Here is a 20,118-nt window from a genome sequence, read left to right on the forward strand (position 1 = left end):
ATCCACTTACAAGTACTTTATTTTTGTACTCTAATTATGTAATACAGATGACATGTAATCCATTACTACTCAGCACTGTCCATATCTCAACCTCAGTAGCAGCGAATGTGAACCTTGTTAGAATTTTGCAGAACAACATTTAGTTATGCAATAAGTGCATTGTATTGTATGTATTTTAATGTTAGTGCATAATAAAGACACCTAATATAAATTGGGAAAGATTATTTTAAATATATTGGGCGTCATTTCCAATCAATCTGTAATTTTGCCAAATTATGCAAAAAGTGTGAAAATATTATTTAGGAGACATAAAATGTTTTGAAATTAGCTTTAGCAAAACAAAGGAGTTAGCCTTTTTTTTTTTTTTTTTTTTCAAAAAATGATACAAATTTAATTTCCATGCAGCGTAATTTCCGCCACAGAATTCTATTAAATGCGATATAGAATTTGAGATGTGCTGGAAATGAACTGTAGTGAGAATTTTCATGACTTCCAGATAAAATTACAAAAATTAAATAAACATCCTGTAATCAGGGCCGTAGCAAGGAATTCTGGGCCCCACAAATATATATTGCTCTGTGTCCCTTACCTATTAAAATAATACAGTTTAAAATTTGTTGTGGGCCCCCCTGGATCGTTGGGCCCCTAGAATCATTACCACCTTTCACCCCACTAGCTACGGCCCTGCCTGTGATGCATATACACTCACTGCTGGACACTGTTAGCAGACAAATGAAAAAAATAAAAATAATGAGAGTGAAAAATTAATGAGACATTACCTTCTAGAAGTCCACAGTGCTGAAAGTGCCCAAATTTAAAGAAGCACCCATATATTGTAATCTTTATTATTAATAAAAAATAGTAACTACAGTATATAATAGCACCACATATGTCAGAACAGCTGTATTTATTTAATAAATCTAAACCCAAACACTCATAGAGATTTGCAACTGTTCTAAAGGCTCTCACAGTCTGCCATGAAGACAGACTTATTCACGTCCATTCAGCTCCATATCCATCCTCATGCACATCTCCTTCCTCCCAAACTGCACAGTCAGACTCACTCATAGTTCACCTGTGCTGTTAGACCCCACTGGTTTCATATGTAACTGCACACAGCAGTCTATTGAGCATCTCTCACTCATGTGTATCTCAAGCTCAGGGCCGAGAGAACAGCCTCACGCCCTTATTTGGTGCTTGAGAGGGTCACATGACCACAAAATGGTGGAGGCTCTTGGCAGCGGATGAGTTGATCATTCCTGACGCTGAGAGATACAGGCACATATCCATGATCTGAAAGCCAGGGCAGGAGAGAGAACTACATCTCAGCCGTGGTGGTGAGTGCATTGTGGGTGATTATATAAGGGGATGTGAGGGTTAAAGAGAGGCATACTACTACTTTAAACCCTGAGATGGGAAACCACAGGGATGGAGGCAGGAAAGAGGGATGGGCGGCTGTTTGTGATGCATCTGTGTTTGTTTGGTAATGGAAGAGGCTTAACCTCAGCATCCTTTATGATGCAAGGCAACAGCAGCTGCCTTTTTTGTTTGCATGAATGACATAAATGACATTAATGAGTATTTGTCATGCTAGAATGCAGCCTCTTTTTTTGTTATCATAATAAGAATTTAGCCAGTCAGAACAGCTGACCTGCTTTAGCCAGCATTCAAATTTATGGCTTTGCATGTATTTGCCTGTGTGTGTGTGTGTGTGTGTATGACTGTGTGTTTGTAAATGTGAATGTTTGTGCACACTGAGGTGGAAGGGTGATTCACAAAGAATAAGAAGGGGTTGTTGATGATGATGTACAAGCCCTGCCCACTTTATCCTGTTTCCTCTTGTAGACAATGGATGGATGGATTAATCTAACGTCTTGGAAACAGAAGAATAGATCACCCACCACTCTCTCCGTTTGAGAACTGACAACCATCTGGCAGCTTATTGTAGACAGAGCCATGAGGCAGGCTTTCCTACTCACGTGGCTGTGTGTGTGTGTGTGTGTGTGTGTGTGAGTGAGACAGGTTTTGCCTATATTGTAAAAGGACTGGATAGAAAAACCTTAAATTACCTACAGTGCGGGTGAGCCAGCGGTCCTCACATGGAAAACGGCGTAATAAACATACTAAATATAGATAGAAGTAGACGATAGAAAATATCTGTAACACTTTACATTAATGTTCCCTTTGTTAAGGATTTATACAGACATTTACTAATTACTAATAAATAATTTACAAACTCAAAAATCATTGATATGCGGTTATAACAACATGAATAAAAAGGGCGACTTTCATGCAGTACATTCCCAGTAGTGAGCATTTCAACTATAAATGCTTCATAAATACACTTGTTAATACTTAAATGATTTGAAAACATAAAATGCCCTAATCATGATTTATTAAACAATGCAGCAAAAATAGATTATTATAGTCATCTTAAGGGATTGTCATTTTGCTACCGTCCACTTTGTGTTCACTACATTAACTACTGTGATGTCTTGACTTACTTGTGTTTTCACTTTCCTTGTCATGTTGATGTCAAAAGAATGGTGCTATTCCGAGTGCTGTCCCAACTTACATAGTTACCTAAAGTTTTCTTGTAAAATACTTTTTAGGTCTTTATGCTCATTCACAGCAAATATCATGTAATAAAGCCTGATTACACCATACAGAACATTATATACAGGTTTCTAATGTTGCCAACTCTTATTAAATTCTTCAAATTGTGTTCACTTTACAGTAAGTTACATTTTCATAGGTTACTAATGTTGAATAAGTGTTATTAAGCATTTATAATGCGAGGTAAAATTGCTCTGCATTTGGCAAATATTGCATGATTGTCGCCCCTTTTTATGTTGTTATTAATCTCATATTAATGATTTATAATGCATTTGTAAATTAATTATTAGTCATTAATGAACCACTTTATAATGCCTTGACGAAACATGTGTGATTATATTTTGAAGAACAGACGAAAGCCGCCGATGTGCGTCTGATTTGATATGTGTTCGCAGTGAGCTCTGCTGTTCACGAGTGCAATAAAAGCGCTTCTCCTAGACACGCACTTGCATAGAGTTCTGGGCCTCGTTTCCCAATAACTATTGATCTTAGCTGTTAAGAGCGTTTTCTACGAGCGATTTTATGAATATTTGTTATTTGTTATATGCACCCAGGGTGTGAAATAGCACCCACCACACTCCAAATGCGACGAGGCTCAATCCAGTTCGTGAGCTCCTCGTTCAAGTGCAGGTATTTCACGTGTGGGTAATTTTGATCACCTTCCCGCAACAAGCGGGTGACCTCTAAGGTGTCTCGGAGTGACACATGACAAGAAATGCTGTTAGTTAAAAAGACACACGCTATTATATTTTTATTATTTAAAAACAGACAAAAGAAAAGCCATCATTGCTCGTGTCTGATTCGCTGTTTATTCTGAGGAGTGCAGCGGGACCCTGTCTCATGGAACGCAAAAGAGTTATCACTCCTTTTTCTCTGTTTCATTCATCTGAAAACTTTTTGTAAGAATAATGTCATCTGTGAGAATGCTGCAAATGATCTCTGATCATCTCAGAAGGTGCGGTGAGTTTCGCTTTATTTCCACGGAGCAGTTCACTCTTAAGCATTGTGAACGCAACTCTTTAATACTCTCGTATTAAAGAAACAAAGACGGTAGTGATTAAATTATAAAATAATATAAGACACCTTGAACCTAAAATTTAGTTCTATTTTCTTTTCTTTAGGCAGCATAAACTGTTACCAAAATGCAATACAAACACATTCGATAAGAACACACATTTGGCAGCATTTATTAGGGAATTTATTAGGCTTATTTATCATGATTATTATTATTATTATTTTTACATTTATAATAGTCTTTAGTTCTTAATTTGTAGGCTATTAGTAATTTTTCACCTGTTGTCGCTGACTGATACTTTCGTGGGGCCGTTGGAGAAGGTAAATGTTTGGATTCGGGGAGGTGGTTATATATAAGATTTTTTGATCACTTCGTTATTTTAATTGCTTTTTCAATTCATTTAAAGTGTAATTTGAATTTAGAAAAGTATTTTGTTTACGTTTTTCATGTTTCAATAAATGCATTACATTTTTAAAGCAAAATATTCACCGACTCTCGGCATGGGGGTTGTCGATATAATTTGATATAAAAATATTTTAAAGGCGATTATCATTAAAATAGTTTTTATATATTTTCACCAGCCCAAAAGGGAAGTGAACTTTTTCATGAACAATTGTAAAATGAAGTAATTTTATGGAGACCCGCACAAACACGTGTCCTCAATTCCATATGACATGTTACCTATTAATTGTTGCATATTTGTTTTCTTTTTGAGTAGTCTATGGGCATAATAATCATTTTTTTTTATTGAAAAACTTTAGTTTGTGCTATGGCTCTTTTGAAAAAATGCATCAACCAAAAATTCTAAAATTGGCTCCTCAGTGAAAATTTTTTCCTGACCCCTGGTTTAGGGGATATAAAATATCATTAGCTCAGTATAAAAGTCAATGGAAAGTCCCCACCATGATACAAAAAAAAAAAAAATATATGTGTGTACAGTATGTGCTTTGGTAGATTTACACATGTAGTCACAATGTTTCTAAATTGCATAGGCAGTGTAGGAAAGGTAACAACAATGATAGATTTGTAGTGCATACAGTATAAGACTGTCCAAACTACTTCCTGTTTTCTGATGACAGCCAGCACATTTGTTGTGTAAACTGCGACTGCAGGAACTGCAAGAGCGCAATTACAACATATCAAAAGGGTACAAAATTTCCGGATTCTTTCTGGTGTCCCTATTTTATAACAGGAGTGTGTTAAAAGTGGAGAACCTGTAAGTATGGCTGGATTAGCCATGGTTAATTATGGTGATTTAAAGTAAAAGGTTAATGTCTTTTTATTTTTCATTTTAATAATGTTAACTTTTTTAACTTTTCTCTTGTATGTGAATTGCTTTAAACGATGATAATGTTATTATTAGTACGATGGAGTGCTATCTTTCTTGTACCAATCTACTTATATTTTATGGTTTTTGATAATAACAAGTAATAAAAAGTTTATTAAAACAGACCAGAAAGATAAACGAGGCTGATAGAAACATTCAGTGCAGTGATAATGATATTTTATATGAAATCTGACAGTTATTTTTACATTTCCCATAGTTCCCCTTCTGGCGATGTGTTGATGGCCCAGCCTCCTGAACGCAAGATGAGTTTTGAAGGGGCAGAGGGTAGACCAGGTTCGATTGCAAAATACTGAACTTCCAGAATCAGCTTGAAATTGTTTACATTTACAAAGCTTACTGAAAAATAAGAATCAGAGGTGTAAACTAGCTCATATTCTAGTTCTGTCCAGTCTTGTTAAGCTTAACTTGATTTACTTAAATAGGACATGATCCTAGATCAACCTCCTGGGTGGTCCTGGAACAATATTGTTATTAACCAATCAGATTTTAGGATGAGGTTAAGATATAGGGTTTGGCTTAGGTTTGGGGTTAGACTTTGAAAAACATTCTTATCAATAATTTTTTCAATATCTTTTTAGAGAACAGTAGGGCTAGGGGTATGGATAGGGTCCGAGCTCTGATTACTTGATGTGCATGTTGTTTCAAGACAAAAAAGGACGCAAATCCATTAACATGTCCTACTTTGGTTAATCACATTGTGTGTCATGACAGTTTGTGAAGTATTATTTGGATGTCTAAAAATATCCATTTGAAATTGTATTCATAACCATGTGCAATGACAGAACAATAACATGATCGTGGAGTATTTTATAAATAATATGGTCTGTTTAATAGTCTCTCTGTTGATTCCTACTAGTCCCACCCACCTCCCTGCCACTGCAGGGCCAAGAGGGCAGTGGCACTCAGAGGAAGAAGCTGTCCGCTCCTCGTATTAGCCTGTCATTGGACCAAAGTGAGGATGACTTGTTTGACACACCAGATGACCTCGACATTAATGTGGATGATCTGGACACACCTGATGAGGCCGATTACACTGACCATGAAATAGACTGGGAAGGTACACCAAAAAAAAAATAAATAAATAAATAAAACATTTAGCATTGATGATGTAGAGAAGATGTCGGGGCAGTTGTGTTAAGATCCATGTGCAGTTTAATAAATGTATGAACAGTACAACAAAGTAGCAAATAAAAAGATAAACGACAAAACAGGCAAGGGTCCGGTACACAGGAGACAGTCCAAGAAATGCAAACCAAGTAAATCCGAGAGACAGAGGGGTAATACAATAAACAGGCAAAAGGTCCAAAAACTCACAAGCAGGCAGGGAAATACGATAAATAGTCAAAAACACAGGAAGAACAGGAATGGTAATAACGCTCAGAATTGCAGGCTAGGCAGAACAAGACTTCGCACTGAATGCATGTAAACAGAGAACTTAAATAGTCTGGGATAATATGAAACAGGTGAGTGAGTAAATGGTCTGAGCGGGGGATTATGGGAAATGTAGTTCGTGAAGGGAAAGCTAGAATTTGTTAGCTAGAAAGGCGTTCTGAGGGGATAGCAGAAATAAACACCTTCAATAAGTTGAATAAAACAATTCTTTCACCAAGTAATCTAGTTCATTATATTAACTCTAGGGGTTCATGGCTGCCAAGCAATGTAGTAACTTGGCGCCTTATGATGTATTCAAATCATGTATACAATATGGATAGGATATTGGTCTTGGCAGACTAGATCTGTAATGCCGCTGCTACTACAAATAGAAAACTAACATCTTGGCACATTATTTTTTTCAGAGCCTAAAGCATCTGAAAGGGATTCTGTCAAAGAAACATTCTCACATGCAGAGCCCATTCCCACATACACTGCTGAAGAAGAGCGGCAGGATGCCAAACTCTGGAGAACCGTCATCATTGGAGAACAGGAACATCGCATCAACATGAAGTGCATTGAACCTTACCAAAAAGTCATTTCCCATGGAGGTACATAGACCTTCTACATGATAATGAGATCCCTTTCAAAGTAATAATTCTGGTTGAATACAAGTTAAGCTTTATCAACAGCATCTGTGGCAAATTGTTGATTACCACAGAAAATAATTGTGACTTTGTTTCTCAAAAAACAAAACAAACAAACAAAGATACAAACAAAAAAACGTGTGAACAGAGTAATGCACTTACAATGGAAGTCAATGGGACATGCTGACCAGAGTGTAAAAGCAGAAATGTGAAGCACAATTTTTAGATTCGAGTTGTAAAGTTGTCCAAATCATCCTCTTGATGCAGAATTACTTTTCTAGGTGGATGAATTTCAGGGTACTGTATGTGTCATCGAATGTAATTCCTATGGGAAGAGTTACGGGGTTTACATAGTCATGCCATGAGTTGAAAGATTGGATATAACTTTGAACAGAATAGGTTGGTAAGTGATTCTATCACACCAATCTCACACTAACATGTGTAATGTGTGTTATGGTCATACTGTTGAAACAGTGTAAGTTGTATATTTTAAATGTTTATTTGTTGTGCTTTAAACTTGCCCCATTATAGGTTTACATTGTATATACAAACTAATATGAATTTTTATATTGATCTCCCAAACTGAGGGGCTAATTAAAATGACTTTGTGTGTAAATGGAGAAATGATTATGATGACATTTCTGTGGCAGGAAATCCTTCACAGCAATAATTTTCTTCCACCCACAGGCTACTATGGCAATGGTACCAATGCCATCATTGTGTTTGCTGCATGTTTCCTGCCTGACAGTGACAGAGAGGACTATCATGACATTATGGAAAATCTTTTTCTGTAAGTTCAAACATTTACAAAACGATTTTTAGATCCCCAATAGAATGTAATGGAAATGATTGGTAAAGACTTCTTAACTCAGTCCTAAAAGAGATGTATTGAAAATAAATCACTAAATTAATGTGAATTACTCTTCAGGTTTGTCATCAGTACACTGGAGCTCATGGTAGCAGAGGATTACATGATCGTCTACCTGAATGGAGCCACTCCACACCGCAGGATGCCTGGCCTCAACTGGCTCAAAAGATGCTACCAGATGATTGACAGAAGGTAAAAGAAATACAATATATTTGTATACTATAATATTTATATTTTTTAATAATATTACTTACTTATATTTACCTTAGTGTTGTTTCCTAAGGCAAGCATCATTATTACTATTTTGAAAAATGCCTTACTCTAAGAATTAAACTTAATTGTGTAACTCATCCCACTCTATATATGCTACGGACATGAATAGCCGCGTTCCACTATCGAGGCAAATGAGGGCATGCTAGTGCATGCCAGGGCCAGCTGCGTTCCCACTGTAATTTCCAGGGCTTCATCGTGCCACCTCTTGGCTTTCTCTGGGCCAATTGCCAATGCCCTTTGGCCCTTGGGCCAAACAAGGCCAACTGGGCATTAAGGCGAGGTTGTGTATCCAGCACACAATTGTACAGGTACGGGAAAAAATAAATAAATTGAGGGTACAGTACAAATCTGTTCTTAAAATGCACAATGGACAAAGTGGTGCCCAGAGAAAGAACTTTCCATGGTTCGAGATCATGGACGGTGTGCTGGGACATCGTCCCGCTGTTAGTGGAGAGACCACTCTAGACACCATGGCAGTTACAGTCGGTGAGTTGTCAATGCTAACTTATCTTACTAGCAAGCTAATGTTTATATTCAATATAAACTCGATATTCTAGATAACTATATAACATGATTCCTCATCTTTAGCTTCCCTATTTCTTGTGAAATAGGCAGGGTGTGTGACATTGGCACCAGGGCGGTGTGTTAAGGGTGGGTTTTAGAGCAATGCTGCGGGACTATTGGCCCGATGGTTGGAAAGCAAATCGATTTTGGTCTCGCGGCTCGAGGACCGAGGTTATTAGCCCCAGCTGGCCAGTTGATAGCCCTGGCTTGCACTGGCCTGATAGTGGAAAAGTGGCTAATGATACCTCAAATTGTGGGGATTGTTAAAGAGAGGTGTGCTGTTACTTTTCTAAGTGATCAGATTTATGATTTATGACTGGCAGACAATACAACTGGTGAAAATGGGCATACTGTATCGAGGGACCAAAATATAGAGACTCGGATCACTCCAGCTTCTTTGCAATGTTCTAAAAAATGCCTGGACTTACAATTTTCACCTGACCAAAGATAAAATGTCCAAAAGTACTCCTTATACTTGTTTATAAGGAGGGAGCCTAGCCATATGTAGAAACCACATAGTAACACACTGAAAACCACTCATAACACCAAAGCAACCACATAGCAATGCCTGGCAACCACCAACAACATCCTAGCGTCACGGCAGTGAATTTTGAATGGGCAAGCACCCCTAACATTTTATTCAGAAAATGTAAAAAAAAACAAAAAAAACAATTATATTGCTATATTATATGTAGAATATGCAGAGTGTATATGAAAACACATTAAAAAAGATACTGATTTTTATGTTTACTCTTCTTTTTTTAGGCTAAAAAAGAACTTGAAATCTTTCATCATTGTTCATCCATCATGGTTTATCAGGACAATTTTAACCATCACTAAACCATTTATCAGGTACAGTGACAGAAAAAAACTATTTCAACACAAAATGAAATAAAATTATAGGTTTTTTCTTGTTTTAATGGAAAAATGTACTCTTTGTCCAGCTCAAAGTTCAGCAGTAAGATCAAGTACGTGAACAGCTTAGCAGAACTAGAGGAACTCATACCAATGGAGTACGTCCACATACCTGAATGCATCATCAGGTGAGCAATATAAATGCTGTAGAAATGAGTGATATGCACTGCACACTGCCAGTCAAAAGTTAGGACACACTTGACTGAAAGGTTCCTCATGATCTTTTGATCTGAAATATGGAGCTAGAACATAGACTTAAGTATTTTAAATCTGAAATTTGTTCATTTGAATTCTAGTATGTGACATTTGACAAAACTAAAATTATTGGTGGTTGAAATAAGTTTTGAAGAAAAATATGTATTGTGCTTAAGTATGAATTTCTTTACATGTATTTGTTTATTTATTGTGTTTTTGTTTGTTTGTTTGTTTTTAAATGGATGAGATTGAACGGATAGTGAAGGAAAACAGCCAACAAGTGTCCAGCGTGCATGGGAACTCCTTCAACTAAAGGCTTATGATTACTGTAAATGTTTGAAATTAGTTTTGTAGACAAAAATAAATTGTGCCTTCTGTATGATTTTATTTTTATTTATTTTTTTAAATGGGTGAGAATACCATTTAATAAGCATTTCAAATAATATAGAGAGAATGCTCAGAGTTTGGAGAGTTCTGAAGCTATAATCTAGTTTTCATTTGTTTAACATTTTTGGTCACTTTATAATTCCCATACTTGCATTTGAGTTATTTCAAGGTTTTGATCACTTTTATCCTAAAATTTGGAAAATGCAGTAATAAGTCCAAAATTTTGACTGGTAGAGTATAACTGACATACATATTAATGTGTAGCATTGCATCTTTGCCATTAGAATATACGGTATGAGAGTAAACAGGGGAACCCTAAAGGCACTTACTGTATCATTTGTGCATACAAAGAGAGAGAGAAGGTCGCTGACAGCTTTAGCTGTTGAAGAGGTGTTGACTGTGTTTGTGAGAATCTGTGCAGAAGTTGTGACTGTATAATTTAAAACCTGTGAATGCATGTTTCAATGGGAACAGACATTTAAAAAGCTGGGCACCATTATATACACTATGTGCAGATGTACACATGTACTTTACCAGGGATTCCCAACTATTTGTGTCTGTTGAACCCTGAACCATGTATGATGTTTAATTTTTGACACCATTTCCCACTTCATACTTCCCTCCAGGCTTTTATCTATTGGTATATCTCACACTGTTCTTTCCTGGTTTGAATCGTATCAGTATGGCAAAAGTACCTTATATCTATAGGTCAACATACATCCCCCTGTGCCCCCATTTCTCAAGGTGTCCCCCAAGGTTCTGTCCTTGGTCCTCTTCTGTTCATCATCTATCTGCTCCTTCTTGGTTATATTACTCGTTGTCATGGTCTTCGCTATCACTGATGAAACACAGATTTATCTAAGCATGTATTAGAAGCATGTATCATTGACATTAAGAAGTGGATGAACTAAAATTGTATCAAATAAACCCTACTAAGATAGAAATAATGCTTATTGGACCTCAAACTGTAATTTCCAACTATTCCAGTTTCTCAATCGATGTTGATGGAGTTAAGACTGTCCGTAACCTATGCATTACATTCGACCCCTTCCTCAACTTCGAAGCCCACATCAGCTCCATTACTTGAACTGCTTACTACCATCTACGTAACATAGGTCATCTTGCCATATCCTTAATCAGCAAGATGCTGAAACTCTGGTGCAGGCCTTTATCACCCCATGCCTTGATTACTGCAATGCCCTTCTCAATAGGCTTCCTTTTAAAACTATTTCCAAACTTCAGTACATTCAAAACTCAGCAGCGAGAGTCCTTACCCATGCCTTATGATTCTCCCATATCACACCCACCGTATAATGTACACTGGCTTCCTGTCTCATCCCGTATTTATTACAAAATCCTCCTTCTGACCTTTAAATCCCTTCATGACCTTTCGAGCTGCTTCTTCCTTACACCCCACTCTCAGGTCCTCTGATTCAAGCCTACTCACTGTATCTTGTTTCCAGCTTTCTACCATGGGAGGCAGATCTTTTGCTGTCATGGCTCCCAAACTTTGAAATTTACTCCCACAGACCCTTCGTGACATCACCTCTATCACTACCCACAAAACTCTGCTCAAACCTCACTTATTCTCACAGTACTACTCCTCTGAATGTTAATTTTGATTTACTGTTGTCTCTGCATTGATACTAATCATTAATTTTGTATTGCCAATTGTTTACCTTTTCTCAATGTGCTCATTTACTCCACTTTTGTTTTCTTTTTTCATGTCACTGTTTCTGTTGTATACAGAATGTCTTTTTTACCCTTATGTTTTTATTTCTGTCTTAATTTTGCATTGTAAAGTGTCCTTAACCCTCATATTGTCTTAAGAAACTTCACCCTCCTTTTGTCCTTCACGTCATTTTTGATCTGTATTGAAAACCATTCAAAATGCATAAATTGTTGATTAGTGTACAACAGCACTAAAGACCCTCCCTAAAGACACCCTTAACAAAAATCTTTTTACTGTGGGCCCAAATTCTATAATAATAGAGAGAAAATATAATATATTGAATATGGATTATATGGCAAATATTGGTCTCAATTTTTGTTAATTTCAATCACTTTTAGCATTCTATAATATCTCAATTTTATTACAACAATTTCTAATTTGTTTTGCTTGTAGAAAATCATCAGTGTACATTTTAGAGTTACAATTTTAGTATATGACTATTTCACAAATGAATCTCTATTGCCTTTTCCATCAGTCAAAATGGGCCCACTTTGCACATCCATTGCAACAAATCTTTTTAGCCCCATTATACCCCATTGTACCTTATCATATAAATTAATGTTAGTAAACTTAATTACTTGCATATTACTTGCAACATAAATTGTAAAAAAAAAACAACAACAAAAAAAAAAACTCTCTGTGTGTGTGTTTGTGTGAACATGTGCATGTGTGCGCAAACCCTGTTTGAGAAGAAAATATGCAATTTGTGGGAAAGATTCAGTACCCAGTGGAGCAGGTGGGGAAGCTAGAGAACAGTTTGGGGCTAGGAGCTAAATTTGAAAAGGTTTTAAATATTTTTTTAGATCAAATTTGATTAATAGATGTATAAAAAGCTATTTAAAGTGGCATAACATCCAGAACGTCAGAAGGTGAAAGGTCACAACTGGTTCTTCCCATACATGTCAAAATTGACCCGTTAAGAAAAAGGAAGGAAAAATCTTTTTAAATTGTTATTTCTCTTAAACAATTATATACAAAATTAATTGTATTTTGTTTGTTTTGATAGTCTTGACAAATTCACAACATTTGATTCCGGTACCAAAAATTATGCGGAATTTATAACATTAAAAATGTCAAAATGTTTGTTTAAAAAATGACCCAAAGACAATAGGAGGGTTAAGCTTTAGAAATGTGCAAAATAAATAATAATAATAATTTATATTATTATTTAAATAACCTTCTGAGAATTCAAGTAATGTTCTAACCTTTCAATAAATATATTTAATAATATTTTTAATCCCTCTTTTTTTTGTATATAAGATATACAGTATTTGTCTTTTTTTTTTTTATTCAATTTTTTTTATTTTTATTTCAAGACCCCATGAAATTGACTTTTGTGGCTTTCAATGTCTGTCAGTTCTGAGGCCATCCAGTGCCGTTTCTGAGCATATGGGGGCCCTAAGTGAATTCCTAATTGGAGGTCCCCCATACACCCCCCAGCACACACCCACACCCACATACCCGGATCCAGGCCCACCCAAGAATGAGACCACAATACAGTCTTCAACAAATCTGAATATATTTGCTCAAATTGAAATATATTATACACACAACTGCAATAAATAAATAAATAAACAACAACAATAAATTACCAATAAATAACTATACAAATTAACAATAAATAACTATAAATAACAATAAATAACTATATACAAAAAATAGATAATATAAAAAAAAACGACCTTGCTTTGTGGGGTCCCATGATGGCTTGGGAGCCCTAAACGGTTGCTTATACTGCTTGTAGCCAACAGCCTTGAGACCATCTATATGCTAGTGCACTCTTAAATGTTGACAAAATAAATCTTTATCACATACATTTATTTAAAATGTACAGTTTTTCTCTTTCAAAAAAAAAAAAAAAAAATGAAATTGAAACTATGAAATTCGTTTAGTCAACTAATTCATGGGTTCTTCCTTTTGCATTGGCTTTTTATCTCTTTATCTTATCTTTATCTCACAAAACCCTGTGCTGATCCATCATGAACCCCTGTTATATTAAACCATGTGTTCTTTGTTTCCTTTTGCATCTACATATAAATGAATGAATGTCTTTATCTCTAGATTGGATGAGGAGTTACGGGAAGCAGCAGAGAGCTCTAAGTGAGTATTAGACAAAGTAGCTTGCTCTTGACCATTGAGCTTGTTTATATGCCATACTGTTAAACAGAACCCTGGCTACATTAATCTGAATCTGAATCTTCATTTTTTTTACGTTCTCAATGAAGAATCAACAGCTTCCTCCAAGGGCCTGATATTCAACCAAATGCATCTATGTAAGATTTTTTAATCTTGTTGGTGATAACTCAACCCCATGAGACCCGAGCATGACTATTGTGTGCATAATCCATTTCCCTCTTTAATTTGTAACTAGAAGAACCTAATAAATAAATAAAATAAATAATAATAATAGTAATAATTTTTTCTAGAGCAAATAGTTTTCCAAAACATTTATGTCAACATATGTGGACAGTGGGACTAACCCATTTCAGTGGGTGAAATGTTAAATAATACCAGGCTATAGAAAGTTTTTTTAATCAAATTGTATATTATGTTTCCAGGAGTGTTGGTTATTCTGTTTTTGAGACGTTACAGACATTACATTACAATTTTATAAAGCGGCTTATCAAATGAAACTAGAGATGCTACTCTTTACATCCAAACAGGTTTCGATGAAAAAATGTAGTGGTTTCTTACCAGAGGCACTTTTGTTGGCTCTGCACCAGTAGAAGCGCTTCACGGAAATCAATGTCATGTTGTTGTGTCACGTGACTCGGTGCACCAGAAGTTTAACCCTTAAATGACAGTCTAGAGTCTTGTGAACAGTATTCAGTCAGTTTAAGTTAATTTAAATTATGTGTTGCATATAGCGAAGCCAAAATATAACAACCACGTGTATGACGTGGGGTTGCACTAAGTTAAAGTCATTATGAAGTCAAAATAATTGGCCTCATTTACTTTCTTAATGCACATTCATGATCTTATGTGCACAATTCATCTGTGTAAGTGGCTCTGCCACTGAAACTTTTCTTCTGACGTCACCTTGGCCAAGCAGGCTTTTGGCTTATGTCAACTAAAAACCATTGTTTTATGCTACTGTTGTAGGTAATGCAGACTTTCTTAAATCTTTCCAGTAGTGGACGCAGTCATTTGATGGCAGTAATATCAATTTAATAATGGTTACAGCAATAATAGCTAATAACAATAAATTGGAAAAAGAAGCATTACCATTGGTATCTTTTAAAATGTTCTGGAGTAATACTTAACCTTCAGCCTTCATGTTCCAGTCAAAAGCTTCTTAAATCGTGGATGTCTCATTGTAGCAATGGCCTATTTTCGCAATCAGGTCCTGATGGATAAAATCAAGTCCCATCCTATTGTCTTGTTGAATATGCTGTTTTATTACGAAATATGTCACATTACGGAAGTATATTACATTTGTTTTTGGGGAATATAATTTTTGAATATGAATTCAGTTCAGTTATATTACTTTTATATTTTGTTGCAGATCTCAACCCAGCGCAAGCCGTTCATAAGAGCAGACAGCAGAGGATGCAAGAACAATGTTTCAGAAGGTCTTTTGAGTATTTAAAATTGTAATGATTGCACACTTATGTGGATGCAATAATTATGAAAAAAAAAAAAAAGAACAAATGGGTACTTTTATGCTTTGATGTCTGTGCTGGGATGAATAGTGCAGCACAAATCACCTCAGATATAATGATTTTACTCTCACAGCTTAATTTGCACCACAGGACAGTAGCTTTTAAATCCAGATCAATGCTTGAAACATTCTTATCGTCACTTATCATCATGTGAAAGCTTCTCTTGTTACTTGTATTATGCTTGAGAGGTATCTTAGCAATAATATTATATTGTACTTTCCCCCAATAGGCTCATCATTTTCATAGTCAGGTATTTTTCTAATTGGAGCATGCACAAATGATAAAGCAAGGCTGAACATTAAGTTTTTTTTTTTTTTTTCCTGCTGGCCCAGTCGGGCACATAGTGCAGATATTTACTTTCCCTGCCAACATTTTCACTTGCCCCACCACAAAATAAATAAATAAATAAATATATATTCAGTTCAGTTCAATATATATACGTATATATATATATATATATATATATATATATATATATATATATATATATATATATATATATATATTATAATTATGGCATATGGTACAAAATATCACTACCATATTAAATTAAAAGAATTCATTAAACACATCACTAAACTGTATATGTCAATATATATTTCAATAAATATATACATCATAAAATATGTCAATAAATACATCAAAGTCCAAAGAAAATGCCGTTTACAAGTTATTTATTTATTGATACATTTCATGATTTATTTATTTATTGAAATATATATTGACCTATACTGATGTTTTTATTAAATGTTTATTTATTAATACGGCACATCAAGTCCTCCGTAATTCTTATCACAAGTCATCCTTGCAGTTTCAACAAAACCTCATTTCCGTAAGCCAGCTAGATAATGTTACCAAGTTTAAATTAGCAGAATTCAAAACAACATTCAGTCAATCACAGAAAAAAACAAATGTTTAAAAGTTTAGAAGGCATAAAAACACATTCACTGCAAAAAAAGAAGAAAAAAAAAAATCCTAATTTGTATATTGTCTTATTTTCCATTAAAAATATGTAAACACCCTTGAAACAAGAACAAGTTAATTGCATAAGAAATTAAGTCTTGTTTCCAAAGAATACTATATATCTAAAATTAGGTTTATTTTTCTTTTCCCATTTACGAATTGTTTTTCTTATTTGAAGCACTTATATAACAAAACGAGTGAGGTTTAAAAAAAAATGCTAAATTGCAGTGTGTACATGATCAAAAAATGTAAGATTGAGGGACAACACAGCACTGGCCTGATTCTGTAAGTAACTATTAACAGGCCTGAAACTCTCTCACATTCTTATTATTGCAGTGCTTGTACATCTCAGCTCTCATAAGAATCCAGTCTGTCCAGCTGCTCTGTATGAATGCATGCACACAGAAACAATGTGTAGCACAATGTTAGCTCCAATGCTAACCCTGTACCTTCTCATGTGTTGTTATGAAAGCAGAGGAGGTACAGCACTAGTTAATAATTGCCATTGTCACAAACTATATGGGTCAGGTTTAAATTTAAACAATGCCTCATAACTTTTTTATGGAGGCCGTATCTCGCCAATAAAAAACAAAAGAGGTAAGTCTGACTTTATACCTCGCAATTGTAATTGCTAAATATAAAGTTATAAATTGCGAGTTTACATCACACAATTGCAAGAAATAAAGTCATAATTATGTAATATGAACTTGCAATTGAGTGACAAAATCGCAATTAAAATAGTCAATTACAAATCGCGATTGCGACTTTATTTCTCACAATTTTTACTTTATATCTCACAATTGCAACTTTATCATAACTGTAACTTTTTTCACAAATGCGAGTTATCATGCAATTGCAACTTTATTTCTCGCAATTGCACGTTTAAGTTTTGCAATTACGAGTTTATATCACACAACTGCAAGTTTATCAGAATTGTGAGATATAAAGTCGCAATTGTGTGATATAAACTCACAGTTGTGAGAAGTTGTAATTGTGAGTTTTTGTCCCGCAATTGTGACTTTATTTCTCGCAATTTTGACTTTAAATCTCGCAATTTCAACTTTCTCACAGTTGCTTCTTTTTTGCAACTGCAAGTTTGTATCACACAATTGAGAAAATAAAGTCAGATTTGTGAGATATAAAGTCAGAATTACCTTTTTTATTTGTTTATTCCACAGCGGGATCAAGCCACCATTCTTTTAACTTTTCAGTTAAAATTTAGCAGGGACAAAATATTTACGGTCCTTAAAAGTGAATTGTGTAATTTTTTTTCAATTTGAAAACACTTCCTTCTATTCAAGTTTAATGTGCAGAGACATCTGTAAGTAAGACATTCCTAGGTTGACTTGGCACAGTCCGACATGTAACATTTTGACACAAATAGCGTGAGTTTGAGACAGTTTCGGGACCTGTTGAATGCTGGACGACAGGTAGCAGGACAAAATAAGTATTTGGGAAACCTGTTTAAAAACAGTGGTGTTTGCTTACTCATACTTTGGGTTAGAGATTTTCTGAGTATTAAACGTCAGTGTGTAATTCATCCTGCACCGTTTGTACTATAAACATGAATGGTACCTCAAATTGTGCATCTTTTTGATGAGAGTGTGCTATAAATGTACTAAGCAAGCAAACTTACAATTTTCAGCAGTGGCACAGAAATGACACACTTCTCATTTATGAATCAATCCATAGTTATGCATTAGTTGATCTTGTGCTCTAAGCACTAAAATCAGTCCTAGATCTTTAAGAAATGTAATGTGTTATTTTGAGTGTTTACAATGTATAGAGATAAAAATAGTTGACAAACCAAATGGTCTGTAAAATCATAAGAGTATGCTGTTTCAGACGTTTATCAAGTTCGTTGTAACTGCTCTGTCTTCTTCCAAACACCTCATGTGAATGTGTATGTGTGTGAGGGTGTGTGTGTATGTTTGTATGTGGGTGTATGATTGTTGGTGTATGTGTGTTTATGTGCCGTTAATTCTCTCCATACAGAGTAAATCAATAAATTTAAATCTTATCTGAACTGTTGTGTGTGGGTCTATTTAGTATGACATTATTCCAGCAGCTGTGACATTTCTTACACTGCTAAAATGATACATTATAAAACTGGCCAGATTTCTTTTTCTGGAATTTAGCCCATGAATCATATGGACTACTACAGTGTATTGCAGTTACAAAGTGTTAAGAAAATCTAGCTTTTTTTATACTGGGGTCCCTGAGAGGGCAGATTGTCTTGTTGGGGGGTCCATGCGTCTGTAAAGGTTGAAACGTCCTGATGTAGTACACTGGGTATTATTAAAGCAATTACAGTAAATTACTTAATTATTAGTTATGTACAGTGATGACACGTTATGTGCATGTTGGATTTTTTGGTAATTCAATTGAGTCCCATTATGTTATACTTTTATTACAATTTATAGCTGACACTTTCACACCAAAAACTATGACTAGAAATAAGAAATAAGTCAAAGGATTAATTTGTAGTTACTATCATGTAATGAGTACTGCACAATGACATACTGCAGACACTCCATAAAATCCACTCACATAGTTAAAACGGAACCAAAAAAAGCAATCAAAACATGTTTAAAATGAACAAAACTCTGCTGATGTCTTAAAAGATGGAAGTGGCCAAAAGAAACAAGCATTTTATTTTGGCCTGAACAGGACCAAATATTGCATTAAAGCTAAAGCTAAAACTAAAATTCAAATTCACTTATAAAGACATTGTAAGTGAATGAATGTGAATACATATCCTCATATACAATAAATGAATATTCACATTTTAGTTCAAAACTTTCCAGATGTAATTATACAATAATGTAGTTGCGTTTTACTGGACAGTTGTAATAATTTCCCACCCACAGCAAAACTATCTGAGGGTGTTATCTGTAGTTATAACTCTCATCATCATACTCCAACTCATCCTCCTGCTCATCTCCTAGCTGCCCATATCTGAATTTACGATACACAGTGCCGTCTTGCCCCATGTACACAATATCTTCATCTTCGTCATCCTCATCATCCTGGCTCCCCTTCCTATCGCTGAGGTCCACAAGCTGTGTCTCGTGGAAACGTCCAGAACTAGAGCTGGCTTGTCCGTCATAGTTGGAAGATGTGCCTCTGTGGTAACTGTCTCTGCCACCTCCGTGACCCAGTTTCTCATACCCGCGCGGGACAGGGGTGTCGGGCATTGGCCGTTTAGAGAGAGAACGCTTAATGAGGATGGCCACAGCGATCAAGGCGAGGACGAGCAGGATAGAGGTGGTGATAAAGAGCGGCAGGTTTCCTGTGTACTCCTCTTCTTCGTGGTTACGGAAGGCAAAGTTTGTGCTGAGGACACACTCACCTTAAGCAGACATAAAAGGTTTTTTTCAATGTTTGACACAACCAATAGACCCAGACAAGACAACATATTTAATTTTATTACAAGAATATTAAAGGAACAGTTCACCCAAGCTTGGGTGTTCTGTCATCATTTACTCATCCATCATGTTGTTTCAAACCCATTTTTTTTCTATAGAACACAGAAGTATACAGTATAGTTAGATGAATGTCC

General features: G+C 35.4%; 2 protein-coding genes across 7 annotated transcripts in view; one reads left to right on the forward strand and one right to left on the reverse strand.

Moving 5' to 3' along the window:
- The first annotated feature begins 1,201 nt into the window (after positions 1-1,201).
- LOC127428750 (protein prune homolog 2-like) lies at positions 1,202-18,582 on the forward strand. 6 transcript variants are annotated; one of them, XM_051677365.1, is made up of 11 exons: positions 1,202-1,337; positions 5,176-5,252; positions 5,836-6,036; positions 6,776-6,961; positions 7,685-7,787; positions 7,926-8,057; positions 9,468-9,554; positions 9,647-9,745; positions 13,993-14,031; positions 14,157-14,204; positions 15,437-18,582. In XM_051677365.1, the coding sequence occupies exons 2-11, from the start codon at positions 5,198-5,200 to the stop codon at positions 15,462-15,464; spliced, it is 978 nt and encodes a 325-aa protein (XP_051533325.1). In that variant the 5' UTR covers positions 1,202-1,337; positions 5,176-5,197; the 3' UTR covers positions 15,465-18,582. The 6 variants fall into 6 exon arrangements, with proteins under 6 accessions (XP_051533325.1, XP_051533305.1, XP_051533298.1 ...); XM_051677338.1 differs by lacking the exon at positions 1,202-1,337 and adding an exon at positions 1,942-1,961; XM_051677356.1 differs by lacking the exon at positions 1,202-1,337 and adding an exon at positions 4,700-4,847.
- A 651-nt stretch (positions 18,583-19,233) lies between these two features.
- Positions 19,234-20,118, reverse strand: part of LOC127420784 (proprotein convertase subtilisin/kexin type 5-like) — a 40,276-nt gene continuing 39,391 nt past the window's right edge. Inside the window, exon 37 of the mRNA XM_051663328.1 lies at positions 19,234-19,908. Coding sequence (XP_051519288.1) covers positions 19,445-19,908 — 464 coding nt within the window. The 3' untranslated portion in view covers positions 19,234-19,444. The remainder of the gene's footprint in view (positions 19,909-20,118) is intronic.

Source organism: Myxocyprinus asiaticus, chromosome 3 (assembly GCF_019703515.2).
Source record: "Myxocyprinus asiaticus isolate MX2 ecotype Aquarium Trade chromosome 3, UBuf_Myxa_2, whole genome shotgun sequence".
Classification (NCBI taxonomy): domain Eukaryota; kingdom Metazoa; phylum Chordata; class Actinopteri; order Cypriniformes; family Catostomidae; genus Myxocyprinus; species Myxocyprinus asiaticus.

Excerpts from the sequence above, each read along its gene's own strand:
- LOC127428750 (XM_051677338.1), top strand. Across the intron at positions 7,788-7,925 it reads ATTATGGAAAATCTTTTTCT|GTTTGTCATCAGTACACTGG; the intron begins GTAAGTTCAAAC and ends ATTACTCTTCAG. Across the intron at positions 9,746-13,992 it reads ATACCTGAATGCATCATCAG|ATTGGATGAGGAGTTACGGG; the intron begins GTGAGCAATATA and ends CTTTATCTCTAG.